The sequence below is a fragment of the Uloborus diversus genome, chromosome 4 (assembly GCF_026930045.1).
Source record: "Uloborus diversus isolate 005 chromosome 4, Udiv.v.3.1, whole genome shotgun sequence".
Lineage (NCBI taxonomy): Eukaryota > Metazoa > Arthropoda > Arachnida > Araneae > Uloboridae > Uloborus > Uloborus diversus.
This window is the reverse complement of record NC_072734.1, coordinates 68,756,282-68,778,018: the sequence shown is the minus strand read 5'-3', so window position 1 is coordinate 68,778,018 and position 21,737 is coordinate 68,756,282. Positions and strand designations below refer to the sequence as shown.

General features: G+C 31.2%; 2 protein-coding genes across 2 annotated transcripts in view; one reads left to right on the top strand and one right to left on the bottom strand.

Annotated features, from left to right (window-relative positions):
- The window catches only part of LOC129220621 (bone morphogenetic protein 10-like), a 30,600-nt gene extending 30,011 nt beyond the window's left edge, over window positions 1-589 (top strand). Inside the window, exon 5 of the mRNA XM_054855051.1 lies at window positions 351-589. Coding sequence (XP_054711026.1) covers window positions 351-584 — 234 coding nt within the window. The 3' untranslated portion in view covers window positions 585-589. The remainder of the gene's footprint in view (window positions 1-350) is intronic.
- Window positions 590-10,760: 10,171 nt separating this feature from the next.
- Window positions 10,761-21,179, bottom strand: LOC129220620 (uncharacterized). The gene is made up of 2 exons (XM_054855049.1): window positions 20,509-21,179; window positions 10,761-14,041 (listed from the first exon to the last, which is right to left on the bottom strand). The coding sequence occupies exons 1-2, from the start codon at window positions 20,805-20,807 to the stop codon at window positions 13,879-13,881; spliced, it is 462 nt and encodes a 153-aa protein (XP_054711024.1). The 5' UTR covers window positions 20,808-21,179; the 3' UTR covers window positions 10,761-13,878.
- Between the last annotated feature and the right edge of the window lie 558 nt (window positions 21,180-21,737).

Sequence of the window (21,737 nt, the reverse complement as noted above, 5' to 3'; positions counted from 1 at the left end):
CTTTCATATTGCGGCCGTTCATTCTGCTCATGCTCAATCCTGGAGTGACCACAATGCCAGCTCCCATTTTGTTCCTGGTGTACCTCTCTTGCAACTACGACATCTACTCGCAAGAACTTTGAATAGGAACATTTGTGTTTATGCACGTTATCTTTTTCAGTTTTATAATGTAAACTCACCTGTGTATTTTAGATTAAAATACACAAGATATGACTGATGTGACAAATTCCATGTATTATTTATTTGCAACGCTGGCCATTTGATGAGTAAACAATAAATTAATTATATCATCCATATCAACATTAAGATTTACCCTTTTCTAATTTTCATTCGAACAACCTTCTTTTCAGGCTTTCGAATGCACTGGCAAATGTTCGTTCCCAATGAGTGCCCACTTGACGCCAACGAAGCACGCCATCATCCAGACTCTGATGCACAGTCTGGAGCCGAAGCAAATATCCAGGGCATGTTGCGTCCCCACCAAACTCACCTCCATATCTGTGCTCTATGTGGACGACGACGGAGTAGTCACCTACAAGTATGATTACGACGACATGGTCGTGGCAGAATGTGGATGCAGATGACACTATCAACGACTGATATCCTAACTTTGAAGTTTCTAGGGTTTACCATTGTTTCTTCTGAATAGTTCCCTGTAAAAAATAAAAAATAATATCGTCCGTGCAAAAAAAAAAAAAAAGGAAAGGAAGGGGGGGAAAAAAGCAAAATCAACGTTATTGAAGAAAATATCGTCAAAAACATTGCATGCCAAAGATAGTCAAAAACATTACATGCAAAGGTTTCAGGGTACAAGGTACCCTTCTGATGTATAAGTTGAGATCTTTGGAATGCAAAAAGGCTCACTTCTTTATGAATTCATAAAGGGGCTCCTTGGAACAACGAAACGCGTGCATGCAACATTCTAGCCGTTTTGTTTAAATACTGTCAGGTATTTCGCCCTGGTCAGGTAAAGGGCAGTATCTGCAGAAATGAGTTTAATTTCAATACTAACATGATGAAATTCGACGTTTTTTTCAGCGGAAATCAAATCAAATAAGCAAGCTGTTACAATAAAGCTAACGTACAATAAATAGATGGCAAAAGAAAAAAAAAAAAAAACCGCCGGCTCTAACTGCCCTTCATTTGCCCACTGCAGTATTAGTCCCTTTTATTTTTGTTTCAATAGGTCTACTTTTGCTTTCGTGTGCTTGGGAATTTTTAATAAATATGCCACCCCGATATGCATATTCAAATATGTATGTCAAAGCTGCCACAGCAAAATCTGATTCGTTTTAATGGAAGCAACTGTTAAAACACACGCTTCTTTACGAAAAATATATTTATGGTTAGTAGTCAATCAACATGGAATTTTGGATATGAAAGCTCATAATATAAGACCAGACGTTCCGGTTCGACCAGGACAGTCTCAGTTTTCAAATAAAATTCCGGCGTCCCGGCCAGTTTACTTCATGTGCCGGTAAAAGATAAATTTGGTTACAGATGACCAAAAAGATCTAAAAATAATTAATCGTGAAGGATTATCTAGGATTGTTATTTGTATCATTGATTTGAAAAATTAATAACGGATTAGTTTATAAGGATTTTTACAACAAGATTAAAACCATAAAAACACTTTTCTTTGCCAGTGAAAAGTACATGTAAATATTGTTCAATTTTTATTCCTCATTCAAAGTGTTCCTTCTTACTAAAATAACTTGTAGATATTAACATACAAGTCACATTTTTAAATTTATCTGCTTGTGTCATTTCTTATTACCCTTGTTTTAGAATCATAATTAGTAACCATTTACTCATAGCATTGAGAATGAACTTCCCTGTAAAATACTCTAAAAGCCATCCAGGGTTGTGTTCTCTTTGAATACTGGGGAGGGGGGGGAGCATTCCGGTGTCCCAGGTGAATATTTCAGAAATCTGGCAAGCCTAATAATAAGTACCTAAAAATAACGTTAACAGTGTTTGCTTTCTTAAAAAAATTAGTTTTCCCCCTCAAAAACATGTTGTGTTTATTTCATGGTTTCCATTAGAGGTGTTAAAAACAAAATTTTTTTACTCAATTTTTAACTACATAAATATCATGCTGAGAAATTGAATGGGAGTTTTTGAAAATTTAGAAAATTTATTTTTCTTGTTCAAAGCTGCTTTACTTTTTATTAAAATGCAGGGTGTCCGAAAAGTCCTTGACACATTTTAAAAATTCATAGAAAAGCAACAAGTTGTCGTATCAATATGCGGTTTGCTTCATACTACTCCAGAGGGTCACGAACTTTTTTGTGTTTATTTGTGTGAAATCGTGTAGCATTGAAGATCTGAAAATGCAAATTATCCAAGTAGAGGTTTAACTATGTCCGCAGTCCTTGGTGGCTGGAACATGAGATGAACTTAGCCGTTGATGATGAGTCGTTTAGATGTGGTCTAAGCAACAAACGGTGCACGCATTTTATGCCAAAACTCTACAAATGAAAGGCATTGCTTTCTGTTTAATAAAACGTTTAACCACCTCACATTTGGTTTCTTTTTCGTACTGGAACGATACAGCGCCACCTTAAACACAATTGGAAAGTTTTTTTTCTTTTACTTTTTTTTTTACTATGTCGAAAAAAATCATGAGCCTGTGAAGTATTCTTGAGCAAACCGCATATTGGTACGACAACTTGTTGCTTTTCTAAGAATTTTTCAAATGTGTCAAGGACTTTTCAAGTACCTCGTATTTTTTTACATCACATTTCTGGCATGTTTCAGAAAAGCAAGTTTCCTTTGAACTAGATTAATTATTCGTTTTAAATGGTTTTATGATTATTAAGATAGGTGGCGAGTGTTCCTTCGGCAGACCGTCTCCAATACTTAGAATAAATTTTATATTTTATCAGAAAACGACAGTACTTTACTGTAGAAAATATATCTGCAGCGAAAATGGCTAAATTTGAAGATGGAGATTTGATCGGTCGCCATTGTATGCCACTGTATTTTCTTTAATCTACTAATTTATCACTTAACATGTTTCTCCATTAATCTCATTAAATATAGGTACCTCAGAGCCAAACTGACGTAAGTCACAAAATCGTCGCTTTACAGGAAAGACGGATAAAACGTTTGTTTGGCTCATGCAAAGGGTGAGACACGCGCTTTTTCAACACTGGTAAATCATTACAAAGGATTTTTCTTTTCTTAGAATTACATTCACATGGTTCGGTGCGGAATAAGATTCTACATACAATGCTCTAATAAGCGAAAAATCGCAATTCGTCGAAAATCGCAGTTCGTCGGAAAATCGCAAATCGCAAAAATACTTACGTCAGTCTGGCTCTGAGGTACAGATGTTATTTCAGCATAAAAATAAATGAGATGTGTTGAGATGAATGTATTGATTCTTCTTGCAATCAACTAAACTAAATATTGGCAAATAAATATTATTCATGTAATAAAACGAGCAATAAAAATTTACTGATGTATGGTGGATTGTCATAGCACAATTTTTTTAAGTGCAAGTTTTAATCCAATGCGCCATTTGGGAAAAAGGGAGAGGGGAGAGAGAAATCCTTAAATATAATGATGCGGAAAGTATGTTTACTAGTTTCAAATTTGCATTTATATATGCGTAAAACTTTCTGATTCATTACAATTTACCATTGAAATTTTGTCTAAAATTAAAGTTGTTCTTTAAAGTCTTATATTTTGTAAGATACACACAAGTTAACACACATTAAGTACCACCAGAGCAGGCTAAGATTTTATGTATGGAATGTACTAAAACTTTGAACATGTATTCAGGGCTGCGGAGTCGGAAGAAAAATTGCCAATTCCGACTCCTGGATTTTGAAACGTCCGACTCCGACTCCGGCTCTTTGATTATTTATTTTATTTTTCCAAATCCTTATTCCTCATGGGAAGGGGGGGGAAACCGTGAACCGAGATTGAAATATTAATTCCTTTTTATGAAATTTTCGCGTTGTATTTTATTGTAAACCTAAAATGTATACAACGTTAGAAATTTAATTTGAAAATGAAATTATCCAATAGTTGCGATTTCTAAAGTCAGATTACTTAGAAATCAGATTAAAAAATGAATAGGATTATTTTGTTCCCCTTTAATGTTTAACTAACAGATGTTGATCAAATTCTGTGCATTCAATTTTTGAAATCTGTAACTTGAGGGATTTTTTTTTTTTTTATTTTGCTAAGTTAAAAAACTTTTCTTGACAGGGGGCGGTCATCTCCCCTCCCGGGTGACACCCTCTGGTGGGTACCACCTCAACTTAATCTCAGAGTTTGTAAAAATTGAAATACTTTAATTCTGAAAAATTTCCCCAATAATATCCACCTAAATCTTAAATTTCATCTTAAAAATGTCAACGAAAATATTGCACTATATTGCGGGGAGAGGTCGGGTACTTGAGCAAATTTTATAACAAATGCGACGGTAAACAGCTTTATACGAATAGCTTTTACTATAGCTACATTTCTTGGCTCAATTTTTAATTTTAGTTTTATTGGCAGCTATAGAATTAACTTTCATTAAAGATTTTAGGATTAACTACAATTATTGAGTGTTGTAACCAAGAAATCGTGTACTAATTTTATTTTGAACGTTTTAGTGATAACCAAGCTTTCTTAGATAAAGTCTTTAGATTTAAAAAAAAATAAGTACATTTTATCGGAACTTTTGGATTTGCGCTTTCGGGCCAATCTAATACTTATTTGAATTTACTTAGCAACCTCAGAAGTTTCCCGACTTGCTCAAGCGATTCATACATTCCTTTTACTATTTTACAACTGAGATCGAGGTAAAAAATAAATTATTATTTTTATTTGAAAGTGATTACTTAGGAAATGTGAGCCAACAAAACTGTTTGCTGACAGTTGCTATCAATTAAATAAAGTTAAAAAATAAGCAAACTAGGAGACAGCGTAGGTAGCTGTTACAGAAAGCTCGATAAACAATCAAGCTAGCTGGTTGCCACAATGGCAAGCATTTTCTTATAAGTATCATGTAATCAAATTAATAAGTTGTCAGTTTTTTAAAAAAATGCAAGGAGAGTCAATGAAAATAAAAGAAAAAAAAACCCCGGAATCAGAGTCTGCATGTTTTCGAACGACTCCGACTCCGACTCCTTTACCCCAAAACCAGTCCGACTCCGACTCCACAGCCCTGCCTGCATTAAAAGTAAAAATTTTACAACTCTCTAGAAATACACCGTAAAAACAGGAAAAAATCTTTCCAAAATTTCATAAAAATATGCTGAGACTATTTTGTGGTATCATTTTTCAGCAAACAAATTTTACGTAAATACTCATTCAGATATAAAAAAAAAATAAATAAAAAAAACCCTCTTTAGTTTTAAATTTTAGCATTTTTGCATTATGTAATGCAGATTCAAAAACAAAACTCACTAGAGCTATAAACTTCAAAGGTTTCATCAAGCCAAAATAATTATTTATCCAATAAAATTGAAAAGAAATATCGAAAATCAGTCTGAAACAATCATTTAAGCAAGTTCGGATACCTTAATGGTCAAAAGAGACATTTTTATGAGAGATTTTAGCACTAAAACGTGTTTTAAAAATTGAAGCAAAAAAAAAAAAAAAAAAAACATTTACAAGTATCAAGTACAATATTTTGCTATTTGTGTTATTATTTGTAGACTCCCAAGTTCTTTGTTGTTGTAGCGAAATCCTTAACTGAAAACACTCTGAGGTAGGCAAAAAGCTATAAATGTATTTCATTTTTAACGAATCTTTAAATTTTTGGGGAAGCCTTTAAACATGAAAATACCGAATTCAGAGAAATCAGTTTTATTTCTCTACGCTACCAATACAACATTAACAAATATAAATATTTTTTTTATCAACGGCTTCCTCTACTAGGACAATTTATTTAGCAGTGACAGAGAGCTTTATTTTTATTATGTAGCTAAACATTAGTTTAGATGGAAAAATCTTGAGTTTAATGAAGTCTTTTAAAAAAAGTCACTAAGATTTTTCACTCAAAAAACAGTAATAATATTTCTATCAGGATACCGATCACGGTGACATTTAAAAACCGAACAGAAAAAATCAGAAAGCAATCTATTGAAAATGAAAGTCTAATTTTCATTTCGTGAAGGAAAGGAAATAGACTCAACCCTGAAATTTCCAACCGCGCTGCAATCTCTCGCAGCCAGAGCCTACATTCCTCCACATCCTCATCACCGCTTTCCGGTCGGATGTAAGCCATAATTGATTCTTGCTCCGCGGTGATAAAGAGTCCGGTTTCGATCCGATGACGTCACATCTTTCCTAATCCTGCGGGATGGTTTCCGGGAAGACGAAGATGAGAGATGCTCCGAGGATCGATTTGTCTGGGGGTGGAAAAGTAGGAGGTGGCGAACGAAAATGAAAAGCTGATTTTTTTCTAATTTCTTTTTATCGCTGTTTCAGTGTTATTAATGTTTGGAGAAAACCGAGACAGTGATTGGTTTTTAATTCTTAAGTATGAAGTGAGAATCGGTGAGGAAAAATAGTGCGGGTAGTATAGAGAGCATTTCTAAAGGAAGGGTTGCTCTGGCTCTGGAAGTTTTGAACATGTTTAGTAATGTTTCCTCAACATGATTCTACTATTGCTTCAGCAAAGGAGCTGAATTTTGACAAGCGTTCATTTTTATTGAAATTAAATTTGTGCTTCATTGAGGCTCCGCTTTTAAGAGTTCAATTCCAACGTAGTCATTTTTCTCGGTTAAATTTTTACACCCCATTGCTTCAGTGAACTAATTTTTATCAACGCTCTTTTTTATGAGTGTGGTGTACCTGATACATGGAACTTTGGTATGCAAATCTAGTGCTTTAATGACAGCCAACAGATCCTCTTTGCTTAGTGGTAAAGCTCTGTATTCAAAATCCAAAGGTCTTTTTGGCTTGGTGGTAAAGCACTTTATTTGTGGACTAAAAGGTCCTTTTGGCTTGGTGGTAAAGCACTGGATTTTTATATCAAAGGACCTTTTGGCTTAGCGGTAAAGCACTAGATTTGCATATCAAAAATCCTTTTGACTTAGTAGTAACGCACTAGGTTCGTATACCAAAGGGCATTTTGGCTTAGTGGTAAGGCACTGGATTTGCATACCAAAAGTGCTGGATAAAAACCCGCTACGGACTCAGCACTCGCTCACTCGCTTCACGTAAGTCGCAAATTGAACATCAATAATTGGTTTTATGAGTCGTCATTTGCCTCTTTTGGGTTTTTGAACTCGGATATTACTTCTTAAGAATTAAATTTCTTCATAACCTTTGTTTCTCGGTTGCGCTTCAAAATTATTTATCACTAGCGGTTCCCGCACGGCTTTGCCCGTAGTAGAAAATTAAAAGGTCATTTGGTTCGCCTGTATATTTAAAAATAATGGATGATGAATTTCTCGCCAATTTGCTATGTTCATTTGCTCGCCCCTGTTACGGTTCCACGTTATGATAATTTGGTAACTTACTCGTCCATGTCATAATTTTCTCGGTAAAATGTTCTTAAAATTGGAATAAACAAAGAACAGAATCGAATTTTTGACAAATCGCTTCGAGGTGCTTACCCCTATGCTACGAACTAATTCTGTGCCATTTTTCATGAAAAATGATGCGCGTAAGACATCCAGACATCCCGACATCCAGAGACAGACTTTCAGCTTTTATGTGATAGGGAGGAGGAAGTAACAAGAAGTGTGACATGACACAATGTTTTACAACAATCTGCTGAGAAACAACATGAACGTATTCTGATAATAGCGTTTTGGTTAATAGGATTTCTACTGTATAATAATGTTCTGAACACAGTTTTTGCAACATATATAAAACTTTTATTCTTAGGGGAGAAACCGGATCTACGGCCAAGCTAGAAATAATTTTTTGCATTTTATTTCCGGTTCGCACCTGCTAATCAATTTAATGTAATGATTATTTCAAAAATATTATTTTCCAAATCCTTTTTCTTTCTTTCTTTCTTTTTTTTTTGAACTAACTTGAAATTTGCGGGGGTTTTTTTCTTTTCACTTTTTGCAGTAAATTACATTTTATTTTTTATTTAATAATGAATAACCAATAAAAATGAGACAAAACCTGCATAACCAACATTTTATTTCAAACATTTTTTATTTACTATGAAACATCAAATTTTAAAACACGTGCTAAACATCGAATTACGTATGTACCAAACAACATGTTTCACAGTGATTTCTTCTTTCTTGAGAAAAATTAACAACCATAATGAATAAAGTGATTGAATTAAACTAAACAAGATACGAATGAACTTTAACTAATTAAACATACATAGTATTTGAAAATTGAGTTGTTTCAGACTGCCCCTTCACTTAATCTACTTTCAAACTTAGTTCTAAGCATTCTGTTTTATTTGACTATTAGGTTAAAATGTACTTTTGAAATGAGCAAGATTAAATCAATTCCTTTCACAGCTGAACGATTAACATTACTTATTAGATTTCTTCATTTTAGTCGTGATTGATTTTACTTAGTATTATATAGATTTTGTCAGTTTTGCCAATTTAGTTATGTATAACAAATTAAGTAAAAGTCTCTTTTTTTTCCCAAAATTTACTTATTATTATTTGGTTTTTAAACTTTTCATTACTCTAATCTAGTAAAATAGTGCTTCGTCTATAACTTTCTGTATAAGTAGAACTGATATTTATAAACTAGAGGTGGAAGTTTTTTGGGAAGTATTAATGAATTAAAAAAAAAAAAAAGAAAGAAAAAAACTGTTCAAAAATCATTTAACTAAAGCAGGAAAAAACTTTAGCGCAGAAATTTGCTTTTACTGCATGGCAAGTAATATACTTATGATACTTATTAAAATAAGTTCCTTCATAACCTATTTGTTTTTAAAATCCAGGGACAGTAGCGGTTTGAATGATTTCAATCATTTGCTTACTTGATTACTATCATTAGTAAAATTGTTTCTTATGTAGAAAAAGAAGAATAAATTGAAATTCTCCCATTATTATAATCAGAAATCATAAAAAGAAATTAATACTTCTGCTTTTTTTCTACTGTTTTGAAATTATTCAAACAAGAAATATGTAAAAATAGTTATGAAAGAATCAAAAAAAAAAAAAAAAATTCATTACTTTTTCAACGAGACTCAAATCAACGAGATGTAGAAAAATGCTGATTCAACAAAATAACTACGTTTAAGAGCCTGGAGTATATAAGGTACTAAATGGGAAGAAAAATTGAAAATTGCTTCAAAAATAAGCATTATATTGTGACAGAGTCGTGAGTTTTTTCCAGATATTACTTAATTTTCGTCAACATTTCATTTCTTAAAGCTATATTACCCAATTTATGAATATCATATCACACACAATTTATTTCACATGATAGTAAAAGAGTTTCAAAAGATTCAGAAACCGTTTGGCACCAGGAAACGTAAAAGTAACGAATCTTTAAATATACTGTACATTCTCAATAACTTAAAATAATACCAAATAACTCAATAACAACATAAAATTATCTTTCATTATAATTTGTTATATACATTTTCACCACGTATAAGTTCAATTCATGTTATGTTTTACAATATTTAACTATCATTAAGTTTCCATTTATTTCAAGATGTATATTACAAATAATTTTTAAATTAAAAAACCAAACCACTTTCTAACAATTTTTTGAAATATACATATAGAAAATTTACTGGAAACGTATTTCCAGTATGCCCTGAAGTCACTTGCTTAGCATTAATTAAACTTCAGAAAACTTTTATACACATTAAAAAAAGCTACCATACAATAAAAGAGCTCTGGGTATTTATGTAATAAGCAATCTACCGTCAAGTATTTATTTCACAGATGGAGCTACCGAAGTGATGTCTTTACTCAGCTGAATTTGATCAGCGCCATCGGTGAGTAAATTAATTAACTACAGTAGATCGCTTAATACATTTATACCGAGCACTGAACTTGTATAGCAAACAACTTTGACTTAGTAATGCTCATACATATAACACAACACAGATAATTTAACATCACAGCTTTAAAACGTTACAATTGACACAATCAATATCACATAGTTTTGGCACATACATACATTTTAACACTACCGTAGCAATGTGATTCAAGTACTATTTATGTTGCGGAATACAAGGTACACAATCAAGTTTCCATTTAAGACTAGAAAATGTTTGTTCACTTTTCGGAAATTGTATACCATGCTCATCAGAAAACGCTCTGAAGCGAAACGAAGTGAAATGAATTTCGCTTCTCAAATCAAAAGAATAGAATTGAACAAATATCTACAAAACGAGATTAGGTTTATGGCTTTATGTAAAAGATGGCAGCTAATTACTATTGGTGAAAAAAGCATTTTGTAATATGTATAAATGAATGTATGTAATCGTAATGTATGCAAACCAGCATGGAATGTTTCAAGTACAATAACTAAATTGAGAGAATGTAATTAAATTTGTTCTTTCTTCTTCATAGATTGTTACGCAAAAAATAAAAAAATAGCTTAAATATCTTGCAGCGAAAAAGGTTTTTCTCTTTCTCTCTAGAAGCGTTTGGTTTTTCCTCTATGTTTTTGAAGAAAAGATTATATTTCTCTTATTTCACTCATTGTTAATCCTGATGCAAACACAACACATTAGGAATATATTGTTCTATTCCTTCGTTGAAAATATTTTTTTGGCCATTGGATTTCTTTATAAAGATTAAAAACAATATTTGAAACAAAATATTAAAAGGCAGGAAAACAAAATTTAACGAAATTCACAAGCAACTAATCGCACACTTTTAAGCATATATATTTTGTAATTGCTGGAAACTTAACATTCGCTACTCAAATTTATCCCTAAATTCTTGAAATCCGTACTAAGAAAATAACATTGAGCTAATTGGGAAACAACCTATTTGTTTTTTATCCGCATTAAATTGCTCTTTATAATCAGAACTATTTCAGCAATTTTATACGGCAATACATGCTATAAATTTTGTCAAGTATAGCTTTGATTATATAATAATAATAAACTCAATAAATGCATAGACCAGGCTTGGGAAAACAGCTGCATGCTACCTTCTTGACTTTTTTTAAGCGTCCTTGTCAGTCCTCAACAATTTTTGTTGTTTACTAAAAAATAAGTTTTTTAAGAAAAGCTTATTCGTTTACTAGCCTGCCTCAAAATCAATGTATTCAATAAGTATTTACAGTTAATGTAATTATGTTTTCTGTTAACTGATAACAATATTTATTTACGCAGAATCTGACAAATCCTTGGCGACAAGAAATACCTTGGCGACTAGTTCATTCAGTACAAGGATCTTTCAGAAGCAACGTGATACTGAATTTTCCTATTAACTTTGAGAAATAATTTGTCTGGAGCCTAAAATTTAATCCTGGCGCCTAAGATTTTAGTTTCTGTCGGTCTCTATAATACATTACACTAAAACATTTATAGTATTTTCAAACATGTTGCTGTTAGTATGGCATAATAATTACAGAACCATAATTCTCAAAATTATTCATAAGCCCTTTATATGTTTTTCCATCCCTGGTATAGCCTTTCAGAAAAAAAAATGTGTAGGTTTAACTGGCAGTAGACATGCTTGTATAGAATTATAAACCGAGCTACTATCAAATCACTAAAATCTACTATCAACAGTGATTCTACTGCTACGAATGCTTCCCAGAAAAAAAATGTGTGAGCAATGTCAAAACTTTGTTTGTAAGAAGATTAAAATCCGATGAAAATGCATTGCACTTCAGCTTAAAATCCATAAAAAAAATTGCCTTAGTATACCAATAGACAATTGTAAGGATGGAATTGTTCACAGAAAATGTCTGCATGTATAGCTTAATCATTGGACGATGATATATTGGATGGAAATGTGAGAGTAAAATAAGGTGAGTTTCCAAGAATGACAATGGGATTGCATCCATTGAAAATCTTTTGCACGTATTATTATATTTTAGACAAGCTTCATCCACTTAACCATTTATATCTAATTGTAACACTCGAATTTCATGATTTAGTTTCATGGTTAAAATACAGAATTGGAGACAGCAGAGCAGTAACAAATATTAATCTTCAAAATCGTTTCATTCAGTAGCTCATAGGAACGTTTTTCTTTTTTCTTTCTTCTTTTTATTTTTTATTTTTTTTCACATTCAAAACAATTTTGTTTTCTTTGTAGATCATCACATTCGAAACTATTCTTTATTAAAAAAATGTAAATTCTTACAGCTTGGTAAATTTAATGAATTTTAATACACGTTTTGGTACTTGCATTGAAAATATTTAAACCACCATTTGTCACTTTCGTAATCCACATATGTAGGCGATATTTATCAAAATAAAAAACTCTTTGGGCTTAATGATCATAAGATTATCAGGCAATGGTCTTACAGGGATCACATGTCTTAATTCCCAATTCAATTAATTTCAGAAACAACCAAAACATAGTACCAAAATTAAATGTGAAAGCAAAATTGAAATGAAAAGAAATTGAACTGACTGAATTGAATCACTGAATGCTGTTAGAAATTCATTGAAACAAATTTCAAAAAGTAAAATTAACTTCAACAAATATTCTAATAGGCCTAAGTGTATAATCGAGTACCTCTTGGGTCTATATACTGACGCAGGTACTGGTTTCTTAGAATCCCTGTAAATTCGAGGATGTAAGTTTTCAGTATTGCTACGAATAACATCAACAGATAGCTTAGTTTTTGTTTTGAAAACAAAATAAAAAAATAATAGTATAATTTTGATCCAGTGTACAAGCATTATTTAACATATGTTTCACTATTAATACAATTAATAATTCAAACACATAAATATATTCTTTGTTAAAAAGAAAGAGAAATAAAAAAAAATCCAAATAACACATCAACATATTCAATATAAGCTCTTATTTTCTCAGCAAATACAATGATACAAATAACGCTTTGTTGTCAAACAAGTAAAGTAATGGAACAACTGAATAAAAATTGTTTTTGAGTTTAACTACGTATGTTGAATGAAAATATAAGAAATGTTTTATGATATCTGAATGAATATCGAAGTAGTGAATAACAACCTGTTATGTGAAAAATCTATCTTTAAGCATACTTATGAGCTTTAAAACAAATCTTTAACGACCGCAAAACCAGCAGTAACATTGCATTATTGTGGTAAAGTCTCATATCTTTGCACGAGGAATTTTCCAAAGGTCTTATGTGATCAAATCTGAATATTTATTCCCCACATTCATGTTGCTGAATTAGTTTCTTTATCATCAACAGCTACTTTATTTTAAAACATTTAGCAGCCCATACATAAATATTTTTAAATAAAAATTAATCGATTCATGTACACACTCACTGCCGATTCTGAAAACGTTACTAATACCTTTTTAATAGATGGCAGACACTGCAGTCCCATTTGCTTAAATTGCACAAGCGGTTCTCTCTCTCTCTCTCTCTCTTACGTTGACAAACGTTTTGTGTCGCCTACGACGTTTTGTGTCGCCTACTTCGGCGTTTGTTATAGGTTTCATTTAATTTAGCTAACACATCCTTCTACTCACTTCTTGGCTGTCGTTTATTTTAGTTCATCCAAGTTTTTTTTTACACTGAACCGTGCTTTGCTGATTGCGCTATGGCGTAAAATTAAAAGTAACATTGTTATTGCTAGTACAAAACCACAGCAATATTCTATTGCAGAGAAACGATAACAACGTATTTTGTGGCTTTCGCACCCGGAGGGAAACCAACATTACGGAATGCAATATCAAAGAACAGGTATTACAAAAAAAAAAAAAAGAAAGAAAGACTAATGATAATTTCGTGAAACTCCTTCGAAAAAATTTGACAGCAACAATATAACTTAAATTCTTGTTGTGTTTTCTAGCCTTATTTATTGTTGTTATCATCTTTCAAATAATCCTTCCTCTTCAGCATGGCAAAATGCGTGAGATGAAAGCCTTCCTTCTTCTTATTCCCCCTCTCTAAAGTTCCCGTCATGCTGTAGCCTTGTTTGAAGTCGGCAAAGCTGACGTGGGTCGTCAAGTACATCCTTAAAGAATAAAAATAGCTCCAAGTATATATATATATATATATATATATATATATATATATATATATATATATATATATATATATATATATATATATATATATATATATATGTATATTATATGTATAATACAAGTAATACAGTTAAATTCTTTTCAAGGAAATAATTTAACGACCTAAAAAAATGACTAAATATTGCGAAGTAGGATTTGGGCTTACCCTGATGACGTAGCAGTCCTTGTTTCGCGTACTTTCTTTAATATTTTGTCTTCTTTTATCTCCTTTTTTAAATTTTTTCAAAGTTTGTATTTTTGATATTTTTATCATATTTCAGTTTCTTAATAATTTGCGTGTTTCCTGTATAACATAAAATGTGAACATATGATGTTTCATATGCTTTTACCAAAAGAAAATAATCTTATAACGTAATGAAATTTTAAAGTTGTCACTACTACGTTTATAACGTTGGGTATTTTACAGTATACTCACAGAGGAATTAAGTGCTATTAAAACTAACCAGCTATAATTAAATGTAAAAAAAATGCTATTGCATTATTAAGGGCAATAACTAATAGTCCAAACAGCTTTAAAAATTTATATTAAAAGAATAAAGTAACGAATAATTGGATTAAGAGGTGTGATATCAATGATAAAACAACGGTGATTAAAATTAAAGCATCAATGAGGCAATGACCAAGAAACGTCGGTGTTTCTATATAGTAATAAATGGTAGAGTAACACGAATGTCATTTCACGTAACTTTCTTGTCGCCTTTTCTAATCATTCGATGCGGGAGGTAAAATATTTTAATATCTCACGTACACTGTACAAACCGTAGTGTGAGGTTCCTCATACAGCTTAAGTTTTTAAAACAATGATGCTACACACTTCAGAATTTGCATAACATTACACCCATTAATACCGGTAACCTTACACATTTTTTACAGTGTACGTAGTTTTGTGTATCATTCTCTTTTACAAGGTTACTAAGACTGAGGTTACGCTCGAACAAGCTAACCAGTTTCTTTATAAACATTTTTTTTTTTAAGTGTCGTAGAAATGTTGTTTATTTTCGTTAAGCAATTTGTATTAATTGGCTACTGTATCTTTTAACTCATTATCTCTTACAACTCACACACACACGTGTTTTTTTTTTCCCCAGAAGAGTGAAATTAATTATTTTGAAATAAGTGATATATGGAAGCAGTAAAGACCATAATGGTGTTAAATTCCATAAAAAACTAAACTTTCTTAGGATAAAATTAAAAGATGACAGGGAGTTTTGGTTTTTAACCCTTATAATGTTTGACATTTTAAACTTTGAAGAAGAAAAAAAAAAGAAGAAGAAGAGAGAAGAAAGGAAAGCATTTAAATGTAATATTTTAACCTGCCTATTTCTTTATTCCCTCACTTTTCAAGATGCCAAATTATTTTCTAAAACAAAAAGCTTGAAGCTTCGCCAGCAATGAATAATTTAAATTTTATGTGGAATAGAAAAACTAGTTGGACTTGACTCTATGAATAATCGAAATTATAACAAAGTAGATAATGTTAATGTTACTAATTTATAAGAGAGTAAATTTTTTTCAGCGTAATTTTGTTGACTTTGCATCAAAAAGCACAATTTTCTTCTGTTACAAAATAATAAATGCCAGCCAGGGAATGATAAAATGAAAAGATGGGTAGATTAATAACACTTAATGACAAAGTAGAAAAAGAAGTTTTCAATTATATCAAGGTTTGACCACATCAATCTGGGATTGGGAAATGCTTTAAGTGAATATTTACTGTGTTCGGTGGCTTCAATCATAATGTGAAACTATTTAACTTTTGTACAGTTTTAGGAATAGCAACACCATAATATTAAACTAAATCGTAGGTTTGATCCGAACAAAACCTCCCTTACACATTTTGGAAAAAAATTATAAATCTCATTGAAGTGAATATATAATAATAAAATTAAAAGAAAATAAACAAGAAGTTCCGTCTAGAACTAGACGAGCCTACTTTCCCGTATACCCATACTACTTTCTAGTACCTGATCAATATTCTCAAAAATAGCTAAAATCGCAAATTTTTTCAAACATATTTTTTTTTAATATTTTAAGCTGATTTCTAGGAATAAAGTATTCCTTACTTTTCTTCAAAAAAACGAACAAATAAAATAGCAGCACCTTTTAAACAAAGCAGCTAATACACTTCCATTAAAATTTTTTTTAACAGCTTTCAAAACGAAAAAATAATAATAAGTTAATTAAAATAAATACATCATATAAAAAAAATTGTTTCTTTTTCCCCTGTTGCCGAAAATAATTTTTTAAACGAATTAATGCACTTACCAAAATAAAAAAAAACAATAAAATGTCAACTTAAAGAAATAATTTTCATTGTCAAAAAAAAAAAATCGTCTGCGCATATTTTTCGAGTTTATTCACCGAAAACTAAATACCTAAATTAAAACTTTAGCGTGAAAATAAAAACAAATCATATCAACAATAATTATCTCACAGTTAAAACCACAGCAGCGGAGTCGGAGTCGGAGTCAATCTCATTTTGGGATAAAAGAGTCGGAGTCGAATATCCAAGAATCGGAGTCAGTCATTTGTCCTCCGTGTATAAATGTTTGCCAAAGCTACGAAGTCAGAGTCGAAGTCGGGGAGTCGGAGTCCGATTAATTGTCAGGAACAGGAGTCAGAGTCGGTGTCAGGTGCCCCTAAATTCTCGGAGTCGGAGTCGGGAGTAGGTCGTCAAGAGCTATTTCCAACAAAGTTTGTTTGAAGTAAATCCGCCTTCAAGTACGGAATCTACATTGACTTTCAGTTTCCCCGTAGGCGCTAATGTTGAGGGATTTGAACTGTTCAAAATTGAACGGAAAATTGTTCAAATCAAAAAGATATCTTATATACAAGTTTTTTATCAAAAGCTTTTTCCTACAAAGTTTGTTTGAAGCAAATTCGCCTCACAGTTCGGAATTGCTTTGAATTTCCCCGTAGGCGCTAACGTTAAGTTTTTTTGAACTGTTCAAAATTGAACAAAAAATACTTCAAATCAAAAAGTGAAATATGGGAATGAGGTGTCCTCGCCGAGATCTTTCGAACAAAAAAAAAATTTGTTCGAATCGGACTATTCATTCAAAAGTTATTAGGGGGGGACAGACAGACAGACCGACAGACAGACAGACAGACAGATAGACCGACAGACATTTTTCCCCATCTCAATACCCTACTTTCCAATTTTTAATTTTTCAATATTTATTTAATTATTTTATTTATTTTTGACTTTTTTTTGTTTTTCACGATATTTTTAAGATGCATTAAGCCTTCTTTCATGCTTTTTTCTTCTTTTTCTGACTTTTACTGGGAAAGCAGGCTAAAAAGGAGTTCTATCGTTTGGGATAGCAAGCTAATCAAAGTAGGGGAATGTGGGGCAAAGTGAAATGGTTAAGGTGACTGAGCTTCTTAAAATGAACAAACTGGAAATTTGTTCTGAAAATTACAGTACATAAAGAAAGAATATTATATTTTATAACAAAACTTGCATTGAAATATAATTTTTTATTTTTGGCCGTGAAATTGTTCCTTCAAAAAAAGGGGAAAATTTTCACTTTTTTTTTTTACGGGGCAAAGTGAAAAATGAAACATTTATCGAATGAACTATGTTCCACTTAATCGTAAAAAACATTTTTGAACTAATTAATAAGCAAATAAAAGAATTATTCAGTAAATATAAAGATAATGAAACAATAAACTAATTAATTGATTAATTAAATAATTATTACATGAGGAAAAATAAATGAGTGAATAAAATAGCGAAAAAATAACAAAATAAGTGAATGAATGAACAAGTATGATAATTATTAAACAAAGGAATCTAAATAAACTATTTAATAAATGGATTCGTAAGCGATCTAGTAAATGATTGAAGAAGTAAATGAAACAAACTATTTCACTTTGCCCCGCATGCACTTGACTAATTGTGAAAAACCTTAAAAACACAAATAAGCCAATTATTAGCTAAATAAATACTGCATCGAATATTAAAAGGTCCCAATTAATACATTTAAAATGTTAATAACAGGAACTTTATTATTTGATAACATCAAAATAATTTTTGATTTACAACAAAATAGTATCGATTTTTGAAAACTGCTTGTATTATCATATTCTCCGATTTTCAGAGGGAATTTTTTATTAACTAGAATAGACTATATATGTTACTACGTATGTAAAAGTTTACTAGGTAAGTGGCACTAAAAGCAGAGTAAATATTTCACTATTTCACTTTGCACCACATTCCCCTACCATGTCATTCATGGCAACTTTGAGCCTTCATCTTTATGCCACTTCAAATTTCTAAGTCTATTTAAATTAAAAAAAAAAAAAAAAACTTAGAAGGCCCAATGCTGCTCTCACCAGGTAGGTTATGATATAAGTTTTCTACTCTATTTTATAGAAAAGAGTGGAAATATTATACCTAGATCATTGCATCATTCAATAGTTCTGAAGTTAATGTTTGGAAGCTATTTTTGAAGTTGTTAACCGTGTTCTTCCTACGTTTTAATATTCTATGCGCCACTGGTGCCCAAGGAAATTTTTCACTTTTTCTTTTCATGAAGCAAAATGAAAAATTATCTATTTTTTTAAAATAAAGTATTCTCTATTTGGTTATTTAAAATATTTTTGATCAAATGAATGGGTAAATAAAAGAATGAATAAAAAAATAATAGGTGATTAAACAATAAACGAATCAATAAATGAATTAATTAATTAATACTTAAGAAAAAATAAAAGAGTGAATACAATTGTAAATGAATAAAAAAAATTAGTGGATGAATGAATAAATTACAGAATTATTAAATGAAGGAAGGTTAAACTTACGAAATTACCGAATAAATAAATATGTAAATGATTCAATTAATGATTGAACAAGTAAATGAAATGAACTATTTCACTTGCTGCGCATGCACTTGATTAATTGTACAAAACATTTAAAATTAAAATATGCTTACATTTAAACAAATAAACACTGCACTGAATATTAGTAGGTCTTAATTAGAACATAAAACGTTAATAACAATAACTCTGTTATTTTGTAACAAAAAAAAAATATAATTTTTCAATTACAGCAAAATAATACAATATGAGTATCGATTTTTGAAAATTGTGTTTAGTAATTATCATCTGCCTTGATCTTCAGATTTAACATTTTCGTGACTGAATAAGACAACGTGTGTTACTACATAGATTGGTGGTGCAAAAAACTTAATAAATATTTCACCATTTCACTTTGCCTCACATTCACCAACTCTCCATTGAGCCTTTCATTTTACAGGATTACAGATCATTTTTACAAGCAAGACTCTCAGACGCAAGTTCAATGAAGAAATTTACTGGTCCTAAAAGAGTTTTACAAGTCCGCGTTAAAGTAAATTCCTTGTTCAAAAGAATAAATAAATGAATAAATAGTAATAGTAATAAAAATTTAAATGTAATTATTCTTCTCCGGGACTTCTTACTTTTTTTTGCGTTATATAATTTTCGATGATATTTTAATGGATTTATTTGCTTAAGTGTAATAATTGCAACAATTTGACACTTTAATATCTGTTTTTTTTTTTTTTTTAATTTTCTTTTTAATTTTTTTTTTTAATTTTTTTTTTAAAGCGGTTGGGAAATTTTGATTCAAAATGGATTATTTTGCAATATATTCTTTAATAACACGTCGAGTTTTTTTTTTCTCTCTCGTCGCTTAAGGGAAGTTGATATCCTGAAACCTTAAAAATAGTTTTTCAGTTTTTATATATCCAAAATATTCAAAACAACAACTTACAAGCGACACCAAATTCATGTTTCTATATGTAGACAAAAAGTAACTGAATTTAAATATTAATGGGGCAGAACTGTATTAAAATCTACGTACAATTTTACTTTCAAACGCGATTTATTCAAAACAACAATTTTAAAAACTCATGTTTCTTTCCCCGAAAGCTACTTTTTATATTACTGTGAAAATTTCCCCACATTTTATTTATGTGTTCATAACTATACTGAACGGAAATTTTTGCTTAAGGACTCACTTTTTCCTAAACAGTTGTTTTTATGGTCAAAAACGCTTCTTTTTATTTCATTTAAAAAGTGACTATTGGTTAAAATTTAATAAATTATGAAAGAAACAGAACTACCTTAAAATTTCATTTCAATAAATTCTTAGATATCTCTTCAAAACACTGAAAGTTCTAAGTTCCTATCATTAAAACTTTTTGAGAAAAAGTTACGCGAAGTTTTGCAGTTTAACATTACACGTATACAGTGTAACGAGTATCGACTCCTTAAAAGAGGTTAAGAAACGAGAAATTAAAGCTATAATTTTCTAGTAAAGAGCTCTTTACCGCATTTGTTTGAACATCTTTTGCGTTTTACGTGCAGCCACAAGAACTGAAAACTAGACACCGATTGGTTTAGTCAGAATCTAAACACCCACCTGAAATCTGGATCCTCGACGTTCTTAAACTTTCCCTTGATGCACATATTTCCTTTGCCCATGTCCACGAGCTTGGCACGTGCACTAACACGTCTTGTGGCTGTGATTTCTGTGATCTTGCAAAAAGTTCTGCTCCACCAAGGCCTCTTCAGAATCCAGTGGGCGTTAGGGGCAGTCCGCGCGTACCCCTCGTCTGCGAAAAGGAAGATCTTGCTTGGAGAGCCCTCGTGATTTAGAATCTTCCGGCAGCCCTGGCCGTGATTTTCATAGTAGAACAACTGAACCATTTCCGAAGAGTTGGCTTCAGAAAAGTTGAAATTCGATTTAGTCTTCCGTAATTCAGCTCAGAGCAGCAATATAGAACACTTAGGCACAATCGACAACTCTCACTCCACAGATTTCCTTCTTTATCTCAGAAAATCCCTGCTTAACCACAAAATTAAAACGTTTAAATGCGTAGTAATATGCTATGGATGAATATTATGCAATGAACCAACGTTGACCATACAAAATCTTATTCATTAACAAATTTGTCAGAACAAATAACAGATTTTTATATATATCCTAGAATTGAAAAATGACTTAGATCAAAAATATTTCCTATGCAGTTTTTTTTTTCTTTTAAAATGGTTGTTTTGACACAAAATTATTTTGTCATAAATGAAAAGAAAAGTACTGGCAATTATGAGCCGAGAAATTCATCTTAACGTTCATGTAAAATTCATCAAATATAAACTGAACTAAGAAGTGTAAAGAAGCTAAAACATCTTGAAATTTGAACACGTTTGAGTGGTACAAATTCTAATCTGTGCTGTGTTCATCACACAGTAAATGAAAATGACTTTTAAATGTTTCCTTTCAACAATTCGACTGCATAAAATCCATTACTTTTAAATGTCGCGAGTGATTTCACGAAGCTTTAAGGATGGTATTTTTAAAACGAACTTTGAGTAAGTTTCACATTATACGCAGGTCTGAAAGATTTTCCGAACAAAATCCCTGCTTCTTTGCACAAATAATTTGCTCAGTAATTCACTGAACTTTCGATCTAAGTTTCGGGAGTGCTTTAAACTAACGCATTTTCCGGAAGATCATTCAAAACTTCAATCATTACTCTTTACGTGCGCCAAATTTAGGTGATAAATTTCAATTCACCACGCTTTCACTCTTGAAAAAGGTTTCAAAAACAAGCAAACTTCTCCTTCCAGGAAGAGATT